General features: G+C 42.2%; 2 protein-coding genes across 4 annotated transcripts; both read right to left on the bottom strand.

The window, feature by feature from the left end:
• Positions 1 to 1,237: 1,237 nt before the first annotated feature.
• LOC126389458 (transmembrane protein 182-like) lies at positions 1,238 to 9,794 on the bottom strand. The gene is made up of 5 exons (XM_050043169.1): positions 9,494 to 9,794; positions 6,724 to 6,847; positions 6,315 to 6,413; positions 4,114 to 4,251; positions 1,238 to 3,785 (listed from the first exon to the last, which is right to left on the bottom strand). Exons 1-5 carry the CDS (start codon positions 9,659 to 9,661, stop codon positions 3,565 to 3,567), a joined length of 750 nt encoding a protein of 249 aa, XP_049899126.1. The 5' UTR covers positions 9,662 to 9,794; the 3' UTR covers positions 1,238 to 3,564.
• A 428-nt stretch (positions 9,795 to 10,222) lies between these two features.
• Positions 10,223 to 17,858, bottom strand: LOC126388840 (sodium/hydrogen exchanger 2-like). 3 transcript variants are annotated; one of them, XM_050042148.1, is made up of 13 exons: positions 17,472 to 17,858; positions 16,924 to 17,146; positions 15,275 to 15,515; positions 14,945 to 15,195; positions 14,630 to 14,847; positions 14,323 to 14,519; positions 14,095 to 14,184; positions 13,257 to 13,327; positions 12,948 to 13,082; positions 12,487 to 12,583; positions 12,244 to 12,357; positions 12,005 to 12,068; positions 10,223 to 10,593 (listed from the first exon to the last, which is right to left on the bottom strand). In XM_050042148.1, the coding sequence occupies exons 1-13, from the start codon at positions 17,722 to 17,724 to the stop codon at positions 10,400 to 10,402; spliced, it is 2,148 nt and encodes a 715-aa protein (XP_049898105.1). In that variant the 5' UTR covers positions 17,725 to 17,858; the 3' UTR covers positions 10,223 to 10,399. The 3 variants fall into 3 exon arrangements, with proteins under 3 accessions (XP_049898105.1, XP_049898108.1, XP_049898109.1); XM_050042151.1 differs by having other exon boundaries at positions 12,244 to 12,354; XM_050042152.1 differs by having other exon boundaries at positions 16,924 to 17,131.
• Positions 17,859 to 19,263: the final 1,405 nt, after the last annotated feature.

The raw sequence follows: 19,263 nt of genomic DNA, 5'->3' as shown, positions 1-19,263 counted from the left end.
TGATTTAAACACAAAGATTAAAGCATACTTTATCATGCTGCTTCATGCAGAATTAAACTGTTCTTGCAAGGCAGTTGCAGACAAATGATGCAAAATGAGCTCATATATCTGTCATGTTTATCAGAAATTATCATTACATTAAAGCTAAATAAAATCACAAGTTAAATTACCAGCAGCAATCATGTAAAAGACCACAGTGTACCAGCATTAGAGAGGTCTCCTCTGACACCACAGGCAACACAGTTAACTCAGTTGACCTTTATGATTCAGTGACGATGGTACTATATTACAGCATCACACTCTGATATATACTGTCTTACATGAGTCAGATCCAGGGTCAGTGATGCAGTTATAAATACAGAATACTTCAATAATTAACATCAGTGTGTTGTGGACAGTTTGATCACAGCATGTGTGTGTGTGTGTGTTTGTGTGTGTGTGATTGAACGTGTGTTTCTATGTGTTTGATCAGTGAGGTCTTTGAAGCAAACATGCCCCCCCTCCGCCACTCCTGCTCCACGGTGGAGCAGATGAAAGCTGATATGTGTGATTGAGAGTCCACCCGCTTGTTTCCACACACTGTCCATTCAAACCAATGAAAAAGCAGAATGATCTAATATCGTAGCAGTTATGATACAATCACAAGTCTGTGCTCCCCATTTGAATAACACTGAGGAAAAATAAAGAACAGTCATAAAGGTGCAGCTCATTTTGTCTGTGTCAGTAGATGGTAAGGAGTTTCTGAATTCGTGAACTGAAAGTTTCTGTGCACATGCAGGGTGGGGCAGAGAAACATAACAGTGTGAGGCAGAACAGAGGAAGAAGAGGGGTTTCAGTGAGGGAGTGAAATGTGATTGGGGTGAAGGAGGCAGGTGGTCGGCCTGCTGCACACCAACCAAACCCACAAACAGCTGTTCATTTCTCAAAACCCCCTTGTGCCCCCGCTACACGCATCAATTCTCTGTCTTTCCTCTCCAATATGCATCCCTCTCCTGCTCCACCCCCACCCTCAACCCCACCCTCTGTCCAAGCCCACTATTTCTGTCTCCAGTCCATCCAGTCATTCCTCCCTCCCACCTCACCCCCCTCTCCAGCAAGCCTACTTTGAATGTGTGCCAAAGTCAGGACAGGGGCCACAGCTGGTTCACCCAAACATGTCTTACCTTCCACTCTGTGGACTCATCATTTGCAGCCTTAATTTAAAAAATCAATTACAAGAATGACAGTAGGCTACAACTGAGTGGAGAAAATATTTGTATTCACACATAAAAAAACACATCTTAGCACATCATATATTGCTCCTTAAAGGAATACTTCACCTCCCAAATGACTATTTGTGTATTTATTCCTCACCTCATGTTACGCTGAATTCCTGAGGAAAACTTTGTTTTTCTCCCATGCCCCCACAGTAAACGAAGAATCCAAAAACTGAGAAAATTCTTGATGAATTAAATTACAAGGGGATCACATTTAACAACATCAAAATTATATCAAAACATCAGTTAATAAACTCACACAACTTGTGCAGTGTAATCCATGTCTCATTTATCCAGTTGTATGCTCAGTACTTCACAAACAGACCGCTGGAACTCAACTCAAAATGAAACGTAGTTAGCGACTTGTCAAAACCAGGAGTTGCTGCCTCAATCAGTAGTTTGTTGTTACTGTTTTAAAAGCTAGTTTGGATTTAGTCTCGCTCACCAGACCTTTCTCAAGAAAAGAAAGGTCTGGCTGTGCCAACTCTCACTTTAAGATAGGAGAAAAAAACGCTCCGGCTGCTTGTACTTCTTTCAACCAATCACAATCGTTCTGGGCGGTGCCACAGCAACGGTGCGCTTGCAAAAATATTGCCAGGGGGAAACAGGTTTTGGTGTAACACGCCCACAAAAATATCGCCTACAGGACGCGAACCATGGCAGAAAAATGGCTACATCAAACATCGCAAAAGTTAGTAAAGGACGTGTTGAAAACTGCTACACAACCAGAGGTGGTAGGGCGGGACTTCAACAGGTGGCTCGTTCTGCCCAATGAGAGGTTGATCTATGAGGTGGCTCGTTCTGCCCAATGAGAGGTTGATCTATGCAGCGAACTTCCGCCCACTCAGACTAGTTTGGATTCAGCAAAGTTACACAATAACATAAAGAAACTACAAATTGAGGCACCAGCAGCTCCCATGTTTAGAGAGGTAAAATTATTGTTTTTGCCAGTGGACTGGCTGTGAAGTGAGCATAGGTAAGTTTCACTTTTAGTTCAGTTCCTCATTGAAAATGGTTGTCTATTTGGTAAGTACTGAGCCTACAGCTGGTTAAATGAGTCTTGGATTATATGTAGATGTTTTGAATAGTTTGCTAATTGTTCAATGCAGACCTTTTTTACTCCAATTCTTCAAGAATTTTCTCCGTTTTGATTCTTTGTTCACCATAGGCTGGCAGAAAAAACAAAGGTTTCTTCACAAATTCAGCGTAACACAGGCTGAGTAAGGCCCCAAACACACAGGAAAGGGTTGAGATGAAAATTAAGCTTTTTGCTAGCGACGTTCCCCGTGTTTCTGCACTCTAGGCTCCTGAAGTGCTCTGAACTCCTCAAGTTGAAAAACTTCACCTCAGAGTGGAACAGCACCCCATGTGATCTCTTTTTCCATACTTTTTCCCGATTGTCCAATCGGAAGATTTGAGAGGCGGGCCTTCTGTGGTGGTCATGACAACAAGTTTACAGTTGGTAAACAATGGAGGAGAAAATGGTGGCAGCAGTTGCTGAATACCCAGAGCTATACGGCCCAATTACTGCCCCCGAGTCACCCTAAAACAAGCCTGGAAACAGCCATCATCAAGATGAAGCTCCTGGACCAACCTGTGGTACTCCCCATGATCCACCCTCTTTTTCAGGGTCTCATGTACCCACACAGATCTCTGTTTCCCTGTGCCCAACAAACTATTTGCTGACAGCCTCTCACCCTCAACCAGAGCTACAGCAGGTACCCTCTGCCTCAACATTTTAGGAACTAGATACTAATTACTGTGAAAGAAACAAAACAAAAACAGCAGATTGATTACACGGGAAGGTTAGTGTAAGGACGTGATGAGGTGGTTGCCTGGCAACAATAAAAGGTGAAGCAAGCAATTTGTTTACTAGTGGCATTCAGTTGTATAAAAAAAGGCAGTGCAGTGCACCTCACGATTTGCAACCTGCACAACCTGCAAAACACTTTCTCTGTGATCGAGGCCTAACTGACATAAAAATGGTCATTTGGGGAGTGAAGTATTCCTTTAACACCACTATGATATCAATATCACACCTCATTAATCCCATAACTTGTGCTCTTTAATTATGGTATTATTATTCTAAAGCAATTAGAGTTTTTTAATATATATAAATAAAGCAAAGCAAGTTATAGAAAACTAAAGATGAGTGTCTCTGACTGCTATACTTGACATCCAAAGGGTGGTGCTGTAATATTGATCATGTCTTTCCAGCCAGTATCTACATCCCACAAGTCTGCCAGTGAGTCCCAGTGCAGGACAGTAAAAGGTCATTCCTTTCTTCCCCACAGACCAGACGGCGAGCTCACTTGCTGGCACGCAACGCGCGGCCCACCAGCATGAAGATCATTCCAGAGATGAGCTCCAGAGGCACGCCTGCAGCCGCCACCATGAAAGACAGCCCGTAGAGCACTGAAACCTGAGCAAGTGGACACGTCTCTCCTCTCTCCTGCATGACGTAGCGCTTCACCTCCATCACCTCCATCCACAGCACGAAGAGCAGCAGCATGAACAGGATCAAGCAGGCTGGGAAGTGATATAAAGAGTGTCAGGGAGACTCAGATATCAGTGCTGTGAGTAACACCAGAGGAATGCAGCTCCTACTCATCTCTACTGTTACCACGGCAGCGGTGTTTGAACCTGCTGTTGTTATAGCGACAGTCCTGCAGAGTGACATCTGCTGCTCTGCTGTCTGTGTTGGGTGTGTGTTTGTCATGTGACAGGTATGAACAGCTGACAGCAGTAATGGCTGCAACATACGTTTATGTCTGCGCATTCACCTACTCCCCTGGCACCACACTGCAGATAAATACTGTGGTTATGAACTCCACACATACACACAGACTATATTTACCAGCAATTATGAGGAAAGCACCGCCCAGCTTGTACAGTGTGTGGCTGATGCAGGGGACACCACAGACCAAGAGGAAGCCTCCAGTTAGAGCTGCGACCAGGCCAAGGATTAACAGCACAGTCCAGAAACCCCGAAACACTGTGAGAAATACAACCAGGCCACCAGCAGAGCACTTACTTATACATGTAGATATAGATATATAGCATGGCAAGTGAGTGTTTGCATTCAGGCAACAGCTATTATTAAATGACACTCAGGTCATGTTCTCATCATTGTTTTTTTTTTTTTGTTTTTTTACAAATTTGGGCAGCTTGAAGGAAGTGGGAGTCTACAATGAAATAAACAGTCTGACATTTTGTGAAATATGCTTAACAATTATATGACAAGATCAATAGCCTACCTCTCATATAATCATATATTATAGTCAATTATTCAATTCTGTATGAAGCTACAGCCGGGAGATGGCTAGCATAGCATTAAGACCAGAAACAGGGGGAAACAGCTAGCGTCACTCTGAGAACCTATCAGAGCCTCTAAGCTCACTAATCACCACATGATAGTGAATTTGATTTATGCATACAAAAACTGAAGTGTAAAGCAACAACTTGAGAATTAAATAGGAGTTATATGTCGGACTAATTCTTGGCTGGGTGCAGACTTTTTAAATAAAAGATATAACATGTTAATTAATAAATGTAAAAGTACTGATGTGCGAATATTTTGTGTGAAAACTACTCATACTGGCGTGGATGGGATAAAAGGTTTTGTTGCAAATAGATTCGTTGGCAGTGATGCACAACAACTACCAGGCCCCTGTTGACCCAGAGCAGCGTCTGGCAGTCTGTCTGAGGTAAGTTGTTGTGGAGCCTAAGCTACTACAGGCTATCTTATTGACTTACCTTTTCACAAAATGGTCTAAGTGAGTCAGAGTGTCCTCTTGTATACAGTATGTGTAAGGCTTTTATTGTGAAAGGTAAGAACAGAATTAACAGACCTGGTATGCACTGACTCTGTCAAAGGTTGAGAGAAGTAACAAAGTTTGCCATTTTAGTTCAGACTACGGAGCCTCTGTATTGTTGTTGCTGTATTGTAATCCTCATAAGAATAGTCATTACATGATTTGTTAATGCCATCATTCATGGTGCAACAACCTTGTTCAGAAAAAAGAAAAATGATGTCGCTTTTGGCTGTGTGATAATTGCCTTCTGTGTGAAAGTACTCATAAAAAAACATTTTGAAAAAAAAAAATATATTGACATGTAAATTAATCGCACAAAAAAAAAAAAGAAAAAAGCCCATGGGCCCATGGTGTGTAAAGGCCTTTAGAGGTGCTGATAGGCTTTATGTTATTCCTTGCAGTCTTTATGTTAAGCCTAGCTAACTGAATGAAATCCTATTTAAAGGTCAAGTGTTAAGGATATAGTGGCATGTAGCAGTGAGGTTGCAGAACTGAAACTTCGACAGTGGACATCGCGAAAACATCAATGGCCCTGTCTATAGCCAGTGTTTGCTTTGTCCATTCTGAGCTACTGTAGAAACAACATGGTGGACCCTGAGAAAGACAATCTGCTCCCTATGTAGATATGTGGGGCTCATTCTAAGGTAGTGAAAACACAGCAATACTTAGTTTTGGGAATTTTAAACTAATGAAAACATAGTTATGAGTATTTTATACTGCACCATTTGTCCCAGTAGATGCTCCTACACACTGGACCTTTAAAAGACAGATCTAAGAGTCAGTCTTTCCACCTAGCTCTCGGCAAGGAAGTGAATAAATGTTTTTCCCACAGACATCATACTATTCCTTGGGGGAAAAAAAAGTCTGTGTATGAAGTTGGTGATTTAGAAATTAAAGCTTATTTTACTGTTACTCACCATAAATGGCCAAAAGTGAATTGTGAATTTGTGCTTATGCATGTGAGGAAGTGTTTGTGTGTATATACAGATGGGTGTTAAGCCAACACCTCTAAAACAGCTTCAGTGCTCCTTAGCATTTACTCTACAAGTTTGAGGAACCACCAGAGGGATGAAACAACATTTTTCTAAAAGAAAAGACCTCATTTGGTGTTTTTGTGATTGTGGTGGAGAACTCTGTTAAACAAGTTGGTCCAAAATCTAGTCCATAGCATCACTGTCATACTCATCATGCTGTCATGCTCAGATTTTTCGCCTGTCTGTAAGGGTGTGAGTGAGTGCATTACCTGCTGCAGTATCATAACTTGGATGAGGCACCTGTCCAAGTGCGACAGGCAGAGGGAAGAGGTAACCATGGATACAGACTTTGGATTTTGGCTGGTTTGCTACATGAGAAAGAAAAGTCTTTAAGGCTCTAAAGAACCTACAGGGTCGATAAAAAAACAATGTGGTTTTGAAAAAAAACAAACACACAAGAGCAAAATTTAGAGAAATGCCAAAACACCGCACAAACTGAAATAGATGCCAACACATTCTTCCTCCTGTATATTTTCTGTCAAATATCCAAATTATAGACATTTTTCTTTCCTGCACTTGTTAGCGTGTCAAGCAGACCACACTGCTGAGCGTGAGACATGCAACCACATTGGACAAACCCCAACAAAAACTTTTTGCCGCCTTGGAGGGCATACATACTGAAGAGAGTGGCCAGGACTGCATGTGCTGTGGGCTCCACCTGAAACACACATCGCCAGAAGAAGCCCTCGTGGTGCAGAGTGAGAGGTGGAGGAGAGGCAGTGACGGCTTCCACTAACTGGATCTAAATGAGAAAAAGAGACAGGCTGACATCAGCACACAAACACAGTAATGGACGCTCAAATGTCTGAAGATGGATGAACCTTAATGTCTGTCAGCTCTGTCAACACGTGTCTGTTAGCCGCTCTGTGCGATTCTGTACTTCAGCGGTGCCACGGCATCAAACGTGGTTCTGATTATGGCCTGCTCGTCTGTGAGGTTTTCAAGGGGAACTTATGAAACACGCATGAGTGATACTCTCCATTTGCTTGTCAGAAACATGATTGATGGTGCTGAATAACACACAGCAACTTTAATCATCCTCTTTTATTGAAAATGAAAGACTTTGTTGTGCTGTGGCGTTAGGGAGGAGTTCACCGGGGGATCAGCTTTTATAAATATATCCCTTACTTTGCATTTTGTGAACTTTCTCACAAATGTGGCATGGAAGAATAAACTGGGAAATTAAAGGGGAACTCCGGCGAGTTTACACATGAAGGTCAGCACTACACTGCCTGTGAAAACAGTTGTGTGATGGCTCTGGAGGAGCTTTGTCAAGTCTGACAAAATAACCCTGATGTTGTCATGACATCATTGTGTTAGCATTTTCTCTGTGAGAACGTTAGCATGTTAATATTACCATTTCGCTAAAAGAACCACTTTGCCCAAGTTAAGGCTTATAGAGCAAAAAGCATGGCTGTAGATTCTTAATCTTGTAAACAACACAGTTGATGGTGGAGATGGTGACACACCTGCTAAGCTGCCAACCACTGTTTGATGCCAACAAACAAAACTGGTTTTGATTTTACGAGTCTGAAAGTGTAAATAGTGGTTGTTTCTCACTGAGACATTGCTGCTTTTCTTGTCAAGATTGTGCCCCTCAGGCCAAAACATGATCTTTTCCTAACCATAAGCAAGTGGTTTTTGTGCCTAAACCATTAAGACTGTAAATAATAACGGATGTAGCTTCTGTGACATCACCCATTGGTTCGTAGGCTGCTGTTGTGAAGCCTCAAGTTTGGCATTTCAGCCCTTTTATATTTGGATGAGAGGGTGAAGCTGTGGAGAAGCGAAGGGGGGATCTGTCTCACAGAGTGTAGCGACGCCCCACAGATAGAATGTCATTCAAGCAGCCTCTCCCTTAGATATGCATAACTTTTGGGCCTTAATAAAATGTAAATGGTTCAGTTATAAAACAATTCACCCCCTGTACAGGTGTCGTAAATGTTAGAATTAGCCACAGAGACCAAAACTGTTTTTGTACCAGGCTGTAAACATGTTTATTTCTGCTGTTAAGTTGAGCATTTTAGCTTGAGGGTCTATGAGGATTCACTGGCTTCTGGAGCCAGCCTCAAGTGGCCATTTGAGGAACTGCAGTTTTCAGCACTTCCACATTGGTTTCATTTTTCTAAACCTAACCACACAAGCACAGCATTGTCGAAACATTAAGTTTCAACATATCACTACATAATAACATGCAAATATAATGTACCTGTGGTTTGCAAGAAACAAACACAAACATAAACACACAAATAGCCTTACGTTTGAAAGACATCAGGGTTTACAAGACATAGGCTACGTGAACACTGCAAGTCTTAGTCTGCAATTTGATGATTTACTCAGATCTGATTTTATTGTTTACATGCCGACTTTTTTTAAAAAATGCGGCCAATATCAGATTCAAGTGTGAAATGGTCATGGTTCTGAACTGACATGTTTGCAGAGAAGAACAATAACAAAAACATCACACTCATGAGCAGATGATAATGAGGACAGGCTGAAAAGAAAGAAAGTCAAATTTTTAATTATATGGTTTTTTGTGGCGCGATGGCTGCTATTTCTGTATGGCGGTGGGCGTGGAGTCGGAGCCAGGAGTGGTGGGATTGTGTCATGAATGGCTTCACTGAACAGATTTCATCCAAACTTTTAGAATGTCAAGGGCTACTTGTGACTGCATCTGTCAGCGCCTCTCCACAAGACTCTTGCAGCAAGTCTCTAGAGTCGGTACAAGTTGCATGAATTCCAATACGGCCGTTCAGTTCAGAGGTTGGAAAAGATCAGATTGCATGGTTATTTAACAACAAACAAACAAACACATTACATGTCACATACAGTATGAGCAATATTAGCATGGTGGTAGATTCTTAGTCTTTAAACAAAAAGCCTGCATTATAAAGTGACGTTTGAGAGTTGTTTACCAGATATAGAGGTTCTGACAAAAAGATGCCATTGGATGCATTATGGGAAGTGTAGGATCCAGTGTTTTTGGAGCGTAACCAATACTAAAAGTTACTAAAATCAAAGAAAAAGTCAGGATGTCTCAACCTCCTCTTGACCATGATATGAATTTGTTTGTTTGCATTCATTCTTGTGTATATCTGTTTCTTTTAAAGTGAAAGACTAGATTATTTTGGTAGCTCTTTAAATATCCTGTAGTGGCATAGCATGCACACCACTGTTTCACGGCATCTGATCAGGTTCCACAGTTGTCTTTTTGTGGTCCCCACATGTGATGTTTCAGTGATAAAAATAATGAACTGCGGTGATTATTATTGTAAGCATTTGTTAGGCTGTAAGTCACTGACAAGTTCTGACAGACAGCAATGCGGTTTGTATTTACTGTGTGTATTTATGTCAGTGATGCTACACACATTGTATGTATGTGGCCTACCTCAGTCCCATTGTCATCTTTTGTCAGGGTTGTTTTTGTCGGCCATGTATACGGCCCGCAGTCGTCACTGGCCACCAGCCAGTAGTCTGTAGCAAAGGCAAGGAAAAAACACAGAGTCCCTACTACCCCAAATATCCCCCCAGCCAAGGTCGCAGCTCCCACCCTCATAACTCCAGCCTAAAACCTCCTTGACTGTGCCCTTTCTCCTCAGCTTTCAGTCTGCAGGTCAGTTACTCCTCAGCTCCTCACTGGTGTCCACTCTGCAGCCCTCTGCCCAGCCCCAGTCCTAAAGAAAACAGTCGGGCTCTCCCAGCCACTCCCTGGCATGCTGGGAGCTGTGGGGAAAAGAGGCTCCAGTATCTGAGGGGGTCAGGTGGGGGGACAGGAGTTATTTTAGGAAGCAGTAAGCTTGTCCTCATCACATTACCGGCGGCTGTGCTGTGCATTTACAAAAGAAACAAGGAGAGGCAGGATTGGTTTGTGCGTGTGTGTATAATGCGGACAGCGAGTATCAGCATTTATGACTGCGAGGTATTTCTAAGGTAGGTGTTACACTTGGGGCGCCACTTTGAAAATGAATTAGACAAGAGATGCAAATGACCCTCAAACCTCCACCAAAGGTGTTCATGAGGTCAGAACATGGAGCGAAGGAACGCTTTAATGTAGCTGGCAAACACTCAGAATGATAAAACCGGAAGGTGAATTATTTAATCCATTTAAAAAGTTTTAATTGGCAGATATCCATGAAATTGCAAAAACCTTTTATCAAGTCTTGAAACCCACAACTCTATGGCTAAATAAATATGAGGTACTTATCACTTTATGGAGCCATTTTGACTGAACACACTGAGTTCACTGGTTTACATTTCCGCTCCTTCTCCTTTCTGTCTCTCTCCCAGTCTGCCTTCACTGCTGCTTCTCGCTCTCCAAAACAAAGCTGAGTTGTTTCTTCGGGGCTCTTCCCACAGGTTGCTGATGTTGTGGAGAAATCTGCTCCTCTCTGGCAGCTGAAGATTGTGGATCCACTGGCCCTCCGGTCTGAGCTGAAGCTGCTGGGACTGATGAGTCCTGGAGGACGGGCCTCGGGCTGATGGCGCACACTGCCAAGAGAAGAGAGGCTGCAGTGAGCTCCAGGCCAACAAAGTCAGAATAGTCACACCGTAGCTGTCGGGGTCAAAGGTCAGGAGGTAGAGAGAGATGAGCAGTGTTGGGGAAGCTACTTTGAAAGCACATCGAAAGTTACTGATTACTTTGCACTGGAAGAAGTTGAACTACAGCAAAGCTACCTTAGGGAGAAGTCTAGTTTGGTTGGGCTACTTAGAAAAATTAGATTAAACTACAAGTACTTTGAAAAAATGATCAAATTGACAAGATACATGTGATGCGGAATTATAACAAAAAAACGCCAGTCACTAAAATTTATTGTTCGTACTTGTTCACAAACTCTAAAAAGAATCAACTGGTTCAACTTTAAAAAATCAAGGTAACAATTTGCATGCATCTTTTAAAGTAGTTACAACTCTGGCATTGTTCTACGTGTCTTTTATAATCTGACAAACTCAATTAGTTTAGTTTGCTTTGACATGAAAAAGCTTAATTAGGTTGAATCAACTTAATATTTATCCAAAAGTTGTGGTGATATTTAGTGGTCAGATTATTTTATTGATGACATTCCAACTAAATTATCTTAATTGCATCCAACTCAAAAATGTCAAAAATGTTTTTGATTTCAACCAACTTCATAAAATAAGTTGTAAACTGACTAAACCATGTTAATTCAACAAAAGTAATTTTTTATGCTCAAAACCCTTTTTTATTTATAGTTTTTTTTTTTATTAATAAATCAAATTATAATAATTAAAACAATTTAAACAGTGTCATTACTTAATGCATTTTAACAGTGTAACCAGGGAAACTGTAACCTACTACCTTTCAAAAGTAATTTTCCCAACAATGCTTCTGACTGACTTGGGGCAAAAGAAGTTCAATAGCAGTAGACAGGCAATGGTAAAATGATAAAAATAAAATAATAATTTCTTTCCCTTTATGGCCCAAAAATGTTTGTAGTTTCATTAGTTAACTGCAGAAAAAAAGTTAAAAAAAAAAAAAGTCATTTAAGTACTTGAATCACTGTACAAATATGAATGTAGCTGAACTACCAGCAAGCTGCTGCACAATATTGATAATACCAGTTTAATTACAGTTCACTACTCCCCAACAATGGAGAAGAGGGACACGCTGATGATAGGTCTTTATATTCTTATAACCTGTCTTTAGTGACTACTGAAAGCTTGAGAGGAGGCACAGGAGTGGAAAGAAAAAACTAGAATTGTGTACAGATATACTAATAATATCATTTATAAAAACAGTTCTGTCATCCTTTTACCAGATTACCAGAGATTGTCCTATACCACAGCAGTATCTTACACACACACACACACACACAGAAACATACATACGATCCTTTTATTTTTGGTATATTAATATGTACTGAACCGTCTTTCACTTTACCTGTGTGAGACCTGCTGAGTCCTGCTCTCACTCTGCGGCAGCCATTGAACTCTGCATCCTCCACCTGTCACAGTCAAAGTAAAACACGCTGACAGTTTAAACTAAGTCAGTTTGAGGAATAAATTAAACTCAATAAGTCTTACTGATAATTCTCCCTGAGTAAAGAGGCATTTTCTTCACACAAATAATGACCTAATACTACGCCTAGACTCAATGACTTGTTTACATGGATACAGTACCTGTGTAATATATGTGTATCTTTCTCCCAGACTCTGATGTCTGTAAAGAGGCTTCCTCGTTCTGTCCGTGGTGGCGTCCTGGTGCAGAGTGTGTCTGCTGTAGGCTGGTGTCTGCTGGAGTGACATCATCATACATCATACATGAACCCAAACAGCAGATTAAAAGTGCATACAGTATCTATAGTGCATGTCAATGATTCCTTCATGAAAACGAAGGTACACAAACCAAAGCTGTGAATTTACCTTGTTGTTGAAGTTTTGAAGGTTTCTGGAGAGAATTCGCCTGATGCTGTCCATCTCCTCTGGTAAGAGGGGACGGCTGTGGGAGCGAGGGTCCACTCTAAAAGTGAGGGGTGAATATTCACATCCATAAGGCCAGAAACTGTGTTGTGAGGACCGACATTTCATCAGTTTTTGGTGGCATGATTAAGGTGTAACATGGGAAGAATTCTGGGAACTGACAGAGTAGGTCGAGATATTCTGTAACTTCTTGACATTCAAACAGATGCTGAAAAGGATTCTTATAAAATGTTGTGTTGAACTTGCTTTCTTTTTTAAAGAGTTGGATTAGCACAGATTGCCATGATGGTCATAAAACTTTACTTAGTTTTTAGGATCCTATGGAACTCCTTCCATCAAGTCCTGGAGATCCCTGAGCCCTGATACAAGAAACTATAACATACAGTAACAACATGTCTTCTCACAGTGGTGGCGCCTCCTCGTCTCCCCTCTGCTCCCTCCTCTCCAGCTCCTGGTAAACTCTGAGGATGCTGGAGCGAGCCTGGTGATCCTCACGGATCAGGAAACGGCGAAGGTACTTCTTGTTGAACTGCTCAAACCTCACACACACACAAAATACTTTGACATTGTTATGTGTCCTCACTGGTGGAAAATGATGAGGAACTTTTGCATGTGGTGTTTGCTGCCACCTACTGGTCATTTCAGGGCCTATTTTTTTGGGTAGCATGCAAACATTTTTAGGCAGAAGTGAACATAAAACAAGAAAAACTAACTTGTCTTTCCAGTAGTGTTGCCCCCAGTAGCCAACCACATCCTCTATTCCTGCCAGCAGGTGATCAATGAGCTGAGAGGAGACAAGATGTCAGTATATCATTCATAGATTTTCTTTTGCCTCTACATATCATTTCACTGTCTTATTTCAGAGTAGGTGTCCATCACTGCATGTTCCATATATATTAGGAATGTATAATCACAAAGCAGATTGCACCTTTTCTGCTGAACTCTCACTGTTATTTTCATTTTCACAGATGAAATTTCAAAAAGATCTGTGTTTACACACACACTCATTTCTGTTACTAAGAACTAAAGCTCGTGGCACTGCAGAATTTTGCAGTATTGTACAATGACCCCAGACAGCAAGAAAAATATTTAAGGAAGGTACATTTGAAGATGCATAATTTGCTAATTTATAAAACATATTGACACCAAATTAATCTTTTGTTTGATAGATCATTTGCTGTGATACATCCACGATGTGACAGCGTAATTCCAAAAGTAAGAAAATAAAATTACAGTGAAGGTCCAAAGCTAAATATTGAGCAGTTTTAAATCAGTTTATAGCAAGTAATTTCAGGTTGGTTATTCAAAAGTTTTAACTTTGTTATACTGACATAACGTCGTTTAAAAAGTATGAAAAATGTTGGAAAAAAAAAAGAAATTATGACTGTAAAAACAACTGAGGTGATGCATGAGTGTGTGATGTATTGACAAGACATGAATAATTTTGGTGTCTACATTCTCTCAATGTATAAGTTGACTAATTTACCCTTGGAGCAAACTGTACTAATAATACATGTGCAGTATATGTAAGTAAGTGATGTCATTACTCACCCTGCTGTGGATCTCCTCGCTGACAGTAGGCAGCGCCCTCTTCTTCCTCTTCACATCCAGCAGCTCTACTAGAGGCTTAATGGTCATCCCCTGGAAACAAGACAACACCAAACGCAACTAATATAACCAAAAAAAGGACAAAACAAAGCCAAACAAATGCAACGCAAAGAAGAAAAACTACTATGTGAAGATATAGGAAGTGGTCATTCAGTGACATCATTCTCCCACCTGTACAAAGACAGTGAAGAGGATGACCACAATGGTAGTTGTGATGAAGAGTCTTTTCTTTGGGAAGTCATCGATCAGGAAGACGAGGGAGAAGCAGATTGCCCCTCTCAGGCCTCCGTAAGCGATGATGAACTGATCTCGAAAGGTCACAGTGTTCCTCCGCAGCTTGTTGACCACAGCAGTCAGCAGGAGAACACCTTCAGAGGAGGGAGAAGTGTTGAGTTCTCTATTCTGACAGCTCTTTATTAAGCTCCTGGACAGAGCGTCAGTGGTATATTGGTGGTTACGTGAAAAGATTTAAAATTACCTGTGGCCCTCCAGATGAGGCAGAGCAGCAGCGTGGAGCAGACAAAGGGCCAGCTCCACATGTGGACATCCTGTATTGTGGACACGCCCAGGAAGATGAAGATGAGGGTTTCACTCACGCTGCTCCACATCTTCAGGAAGTACTGGATGCTGGTGTTGCTGCGCTCAGACACATTAGCCTCCACATACTGCTTCATGGTCACAGCACAGGTCACAATGCTGTACAAGAGGGGAAAAATATGAGACATAATCAGATTTAACCAAGCTAAATATTTATAAAAGGAGGTCTTTGAGTTAAATACGCGGCAGAACTCACGCCATGATGCCAGAGAGGTGAAGCATCTCTGAGGTCAGGTAGGACAAGTAGGAGTAGAGGAAGACAAAGAGCGGGGCAATGACCTGGGCTCTGGAGGTGAACCTTGAGGTGAGGGCCGCCACCAGGCCAAAGAAGAGGCCTACAAACAGGCCACCGAGGCCCACCACCACCACCCTGCACCCACCCAGCAACACATCCAGTCCCGACACTGACGGCAGACGGAGGAAGGACTCAAACAGCTTGTAGAGCACCTGGGAGAAGGAGAGATGTATTATGCACAGGAAAAGGTATTCTATTTTGAGACTACCTGGTGACCACGTCTCCCCTCACCACGGTAACGGCGTCATTGAGCAGCGACTCTCCAAACACCAAGATGTGCAGCTGTTCGTTAACATGCATCTCCTGGAAGACAGAGAGCACGGCCACGGGGTCGACAGCAGCGATCAGAGAGCCAAACAGCAGGCAGTGGAGCAGAGAGACGTCTCCCAGAGAGCTCTGGGCCAGCAGACACACACCGTACAGAGACAGGCCGATGCCCAGGACGTTCCATAAGGTTCCCAGGACTGCATACCTGGAGATGTACACACAATCAGCAGCTTAGCAGGGCTATAAAAACCAAGGGAGGGACTTTTAAAACCAGTCTCTTCTGCGATCTGGTCCCATATAGATGATTTTGGTACATAAGGATGTTAGGTATCCTGGTAGTTTGAATAGCGAGGCCTTATAGATGAAGATGCAGGTGTGTAGATGTCTTTTAGCTGCCAGTGCCAGTGCCAGCCAACCTTTTTATACAGGTCACAGTGGTGAATGTGATAACTATCAGCTGTAATGAAGCACAGGGTACTATGATAGGCAGTATCAAGGGGCTTGAGGGTTGTAGCAGCAGCATGAGTACACAGGATATCCCCACAGTCTATTGTGGACAGCATGGTTGACTGTATCATGGTTTTTCTGTTTTCAAAGGAGAAGTAGGCTCTATTTTTTTGAGTAAGATACTCAATATGAGTTCTGATCGATAATTAGCTGTCTAACCAGATTCTGAGATATGTGTAATGCTATTTATAAAACTATTTAAATCACATCGCCACATCACTATGGGTGGTGCCTTTGGGAAATAAACACATTGAAAAAATGATCTGAGAGCTCCATATTCCCATAAAAACACCAACAAAAAACAAATAAAGATCCTCATTCACTTTATTTACTTCCACGTTGTTTATATGTGTGTATGTGTAAGGGTACCATGAGAAATGTCTTGATAAAGTAATCAAAAGGCATTGTAGAGGTGGATTTTATGTGTGGGCATATTCCTTTGTTCTCTATGAGCAAACAAACACTAAGGACCTGCAACCAACTTAAGCATCTCTATTCAACACTTCTTTATGTGTACAGGCAATTCAGTGATATTCCCACAGCTGTGCTCTTGACTGGGCTTGAAATCCTGAGTCCTCTTTGACTGAGAACTGAGACAAGACTGAGTAAGAATGTGCTCAATTCTGAGATGAGACTGAGACCTACAAGAGGTGAGACTGAGACCGAGACCAGTCTCAAATACTACAACGCTGCCTCTGGGATATTTGCACAAAATTTTATGGCAATTCATCTAACAGCTGAAGAGAAATGCCAGTCTGGACCAAAGTGGTGGAAGGATCACCGACAGCACCATCACCAGAGCCACACTGCTACAGTAGCATGGCTAAAGAATATTGATTTTTAGCACTTTCAAGAAGTTAAATTACTGTATATTCCCCCCTTTATGTGACAAGAATATTTCTTTGAACCTACTTTTTTGAGGGATTCGCTGAGAAAAGTTAGTGGAAAATGTGAAGTGTTGTGCATGTTGTATGAATTTAAATTGAATTTCCCTTTCATGTAGATAGACACACTTGAAAACTTGATCCCAGCCGTAAACTTTAATTTTGAAAACTAACCTCTCTGTCCAGATATGTTAAAACATATTATTGAAACTTTGTACCAACCAGAGGATGGTGCCGAGGTTTTCAAAGAACAGCCTCCCTGGCAGGAAGTATCCTGCATCCAAGACGATGGGCGGGAGCAGAAAGAGGAAGAAAGCGTCAGCGCTGAGGGTCGGAGGAGCAGAGTGGCGGACACCATAGATCACCCCTCCAACCAAGAGGCCCACCATGATGAGGAGGCAGCTCTCTGGGACGACGGCTGGGACTCGACCTGACCAGTGGAAACCTGGAGGTTAGAGACAGAGACGATAAAACGACATCATGCTCACTGGATTCAACCATGTTGTGACTCTCTGTGACTTTTTACTCAGACTGACAGCACAAATGTGGAGCTGCACCAACAGCTCATACACACCATAATGAGCACACAGCTGGGTAGTGATGGGACGCTTGTAGTAGCTTGAACATTCTAAATATAAAGATAATTTCAATACATTTTCTTATATCTTAGGAAGACCTACACACTTCAGATTTGAACCCTCTAACAGCATCTATTGACCTCCAGTAGCATCTTGTGACTTTTCACGTATGAGCAACAGACCGAAGCTTACCCAGCTTGGCCAGTGAGGCCAGCATGATCCACAGCACAATCTCAAAGGGAGCCTGCACATGGTGATAGTCCACGCTGAAAACCCTCAGAGCCATGGGCAGATCCACAGACAGGCTGACATCGCTGCTGTTCAAGCCCAGCGAGGGGGGCAGGTTGTGGGGCTGCGGGAGCTCAGCTGGGGGGGTCAGGGCCAAACATGTAGGCCAAAGCAGGCAGGCAGAGAGCAGTAGAGAGAGAGTCCACAGGGCAGCCATCCTGCAGCCATGCTGGGACAACAGGAGAGAGAGAGAGAGACAGGGAGAGAATAGGACAGGGGTTATGGAGATAGGGGGAGGGCGAGCAACACACACATATACACACACACACACAAAACAATCTAACCACAACTCAGGCAGCCACTAATGTGCACAGGAATCCCTGAGCTAGCAATGATACCCAACCAGCAGTACAGAGCTCAACACACACACACACACACACACACACACACACACCTACTCTCGTTGGTGGGGACACCACTTTCTGAGAGGTTTAGAAGGACGATACCACCATCAACAGATTGTAAATGACACACACTGGTGATGCACTGATGGCAGTTATATCTGCAGGCACTGCGGTTAATAACCTGATGGGTTGGATCATAGAAATGAACACTGATTAATAGAGGATGAATGAATATGAATGACATTGAGTTTATTAAATACTTGCAGCGATCACTGTAGCAGTTCGTCTCCATTAAGAGAGCCACTGTGTGGATTTACACATGAGGAACAGTCGAGTTTATAACCACAGCTAGTTGGTAGGTTTTGTGGCTTTTGTGGAAAAATAATTACCAATCTTAATTAATGATTTGATGTATTGTTTGCTGTTTCCTCCAAGGACTACTTTGGAAATAAATGTTTTTAGTCATGCTTTTAAGCGCCGTCCTCTGGGATTTTTTTTATGTCATGATACTCCTTTGAGTAACTGTGCTTTTAAAAGAATCAAATCAAATCAAATAAAGATACTAATTAATTCATTAATATTTTATTAAACAGGTTTTTCCCAACATTAAAAGTAAAAAAAAACTTAAAGGGGTTGGAGACTGATCTACTGTGTGTCTCTCACTGATAAATTCTGGATCTGGCCACCAGCATAGATTGTGGTTGGTTTTACTTTACACTATCTCCAGTGCTGACACATCGCTAGTAGTGCAAGACTGGTAACCAACTGACCAGTTAAAGAGCATGATGGCGGGCGTTAGCATCAGAGGTGGAGAGATTCAGCCATACGTGTTTGAGCCTCAGTCAGACCCAGACTCAGAGACAAGTCTGTCAGAGATAAGCAGATGCGTCAGAAAGTGTAGTTAGCATATTTTATTTATTCATGTTGTTTATTAGCTTGCGAACTTGTAACTGGCAGTGACTGACACAGCGTTGGCTGTGAAACACACAGTAGGCTAATATCTGCTACAATGTTAACCATGTGTGTTGGCATGACCTGGTTTATATCCAAACACTGCACACTCTACCATGTTTGCTATCAAAACTTTCACTATGCTAATGCTAACTCTGCTCTCTGTACTGACAGGTCCACTCTGCTGTGGAGGTGTCAGGTTTCTTCGCTGGTTTTGTGTCGAAGGCAGTCCCCCTCCAAAATGTGCTTCCAGTATTAGACAGCAATTGGCTTTCATATTAGTGACGTAGCTAATCTAGCTTGCTTGAGGTACATTCGAATCTCAGAGGGAAGTGCACAGACATCGCTCCTTTCAGCAGAGGAATGTGACAACACCTCTCTAGTGACAATCTTTGCACAGA

The sequence above is a fragment of the Epinephelus moara genome, chromosome 4 (assembly GCF_006386435.1).
Source record: "Epinephelus moara isolate mb chromosome 4, YSFRI_EMoa_1.0, whole genome shotgun sequence".
Taxonomy (NCBI): domain Eukaryota; kingdom Metazoa; phylum Chordata; class Actinopteri; order Perciformes; family Serranidae; genus Epinephelus; species Epinephelus moara.
Note: the sequence above shows the minus strand (reverse complement) of the source record. Positions and strands in the feature narration are given on the sequence as shown.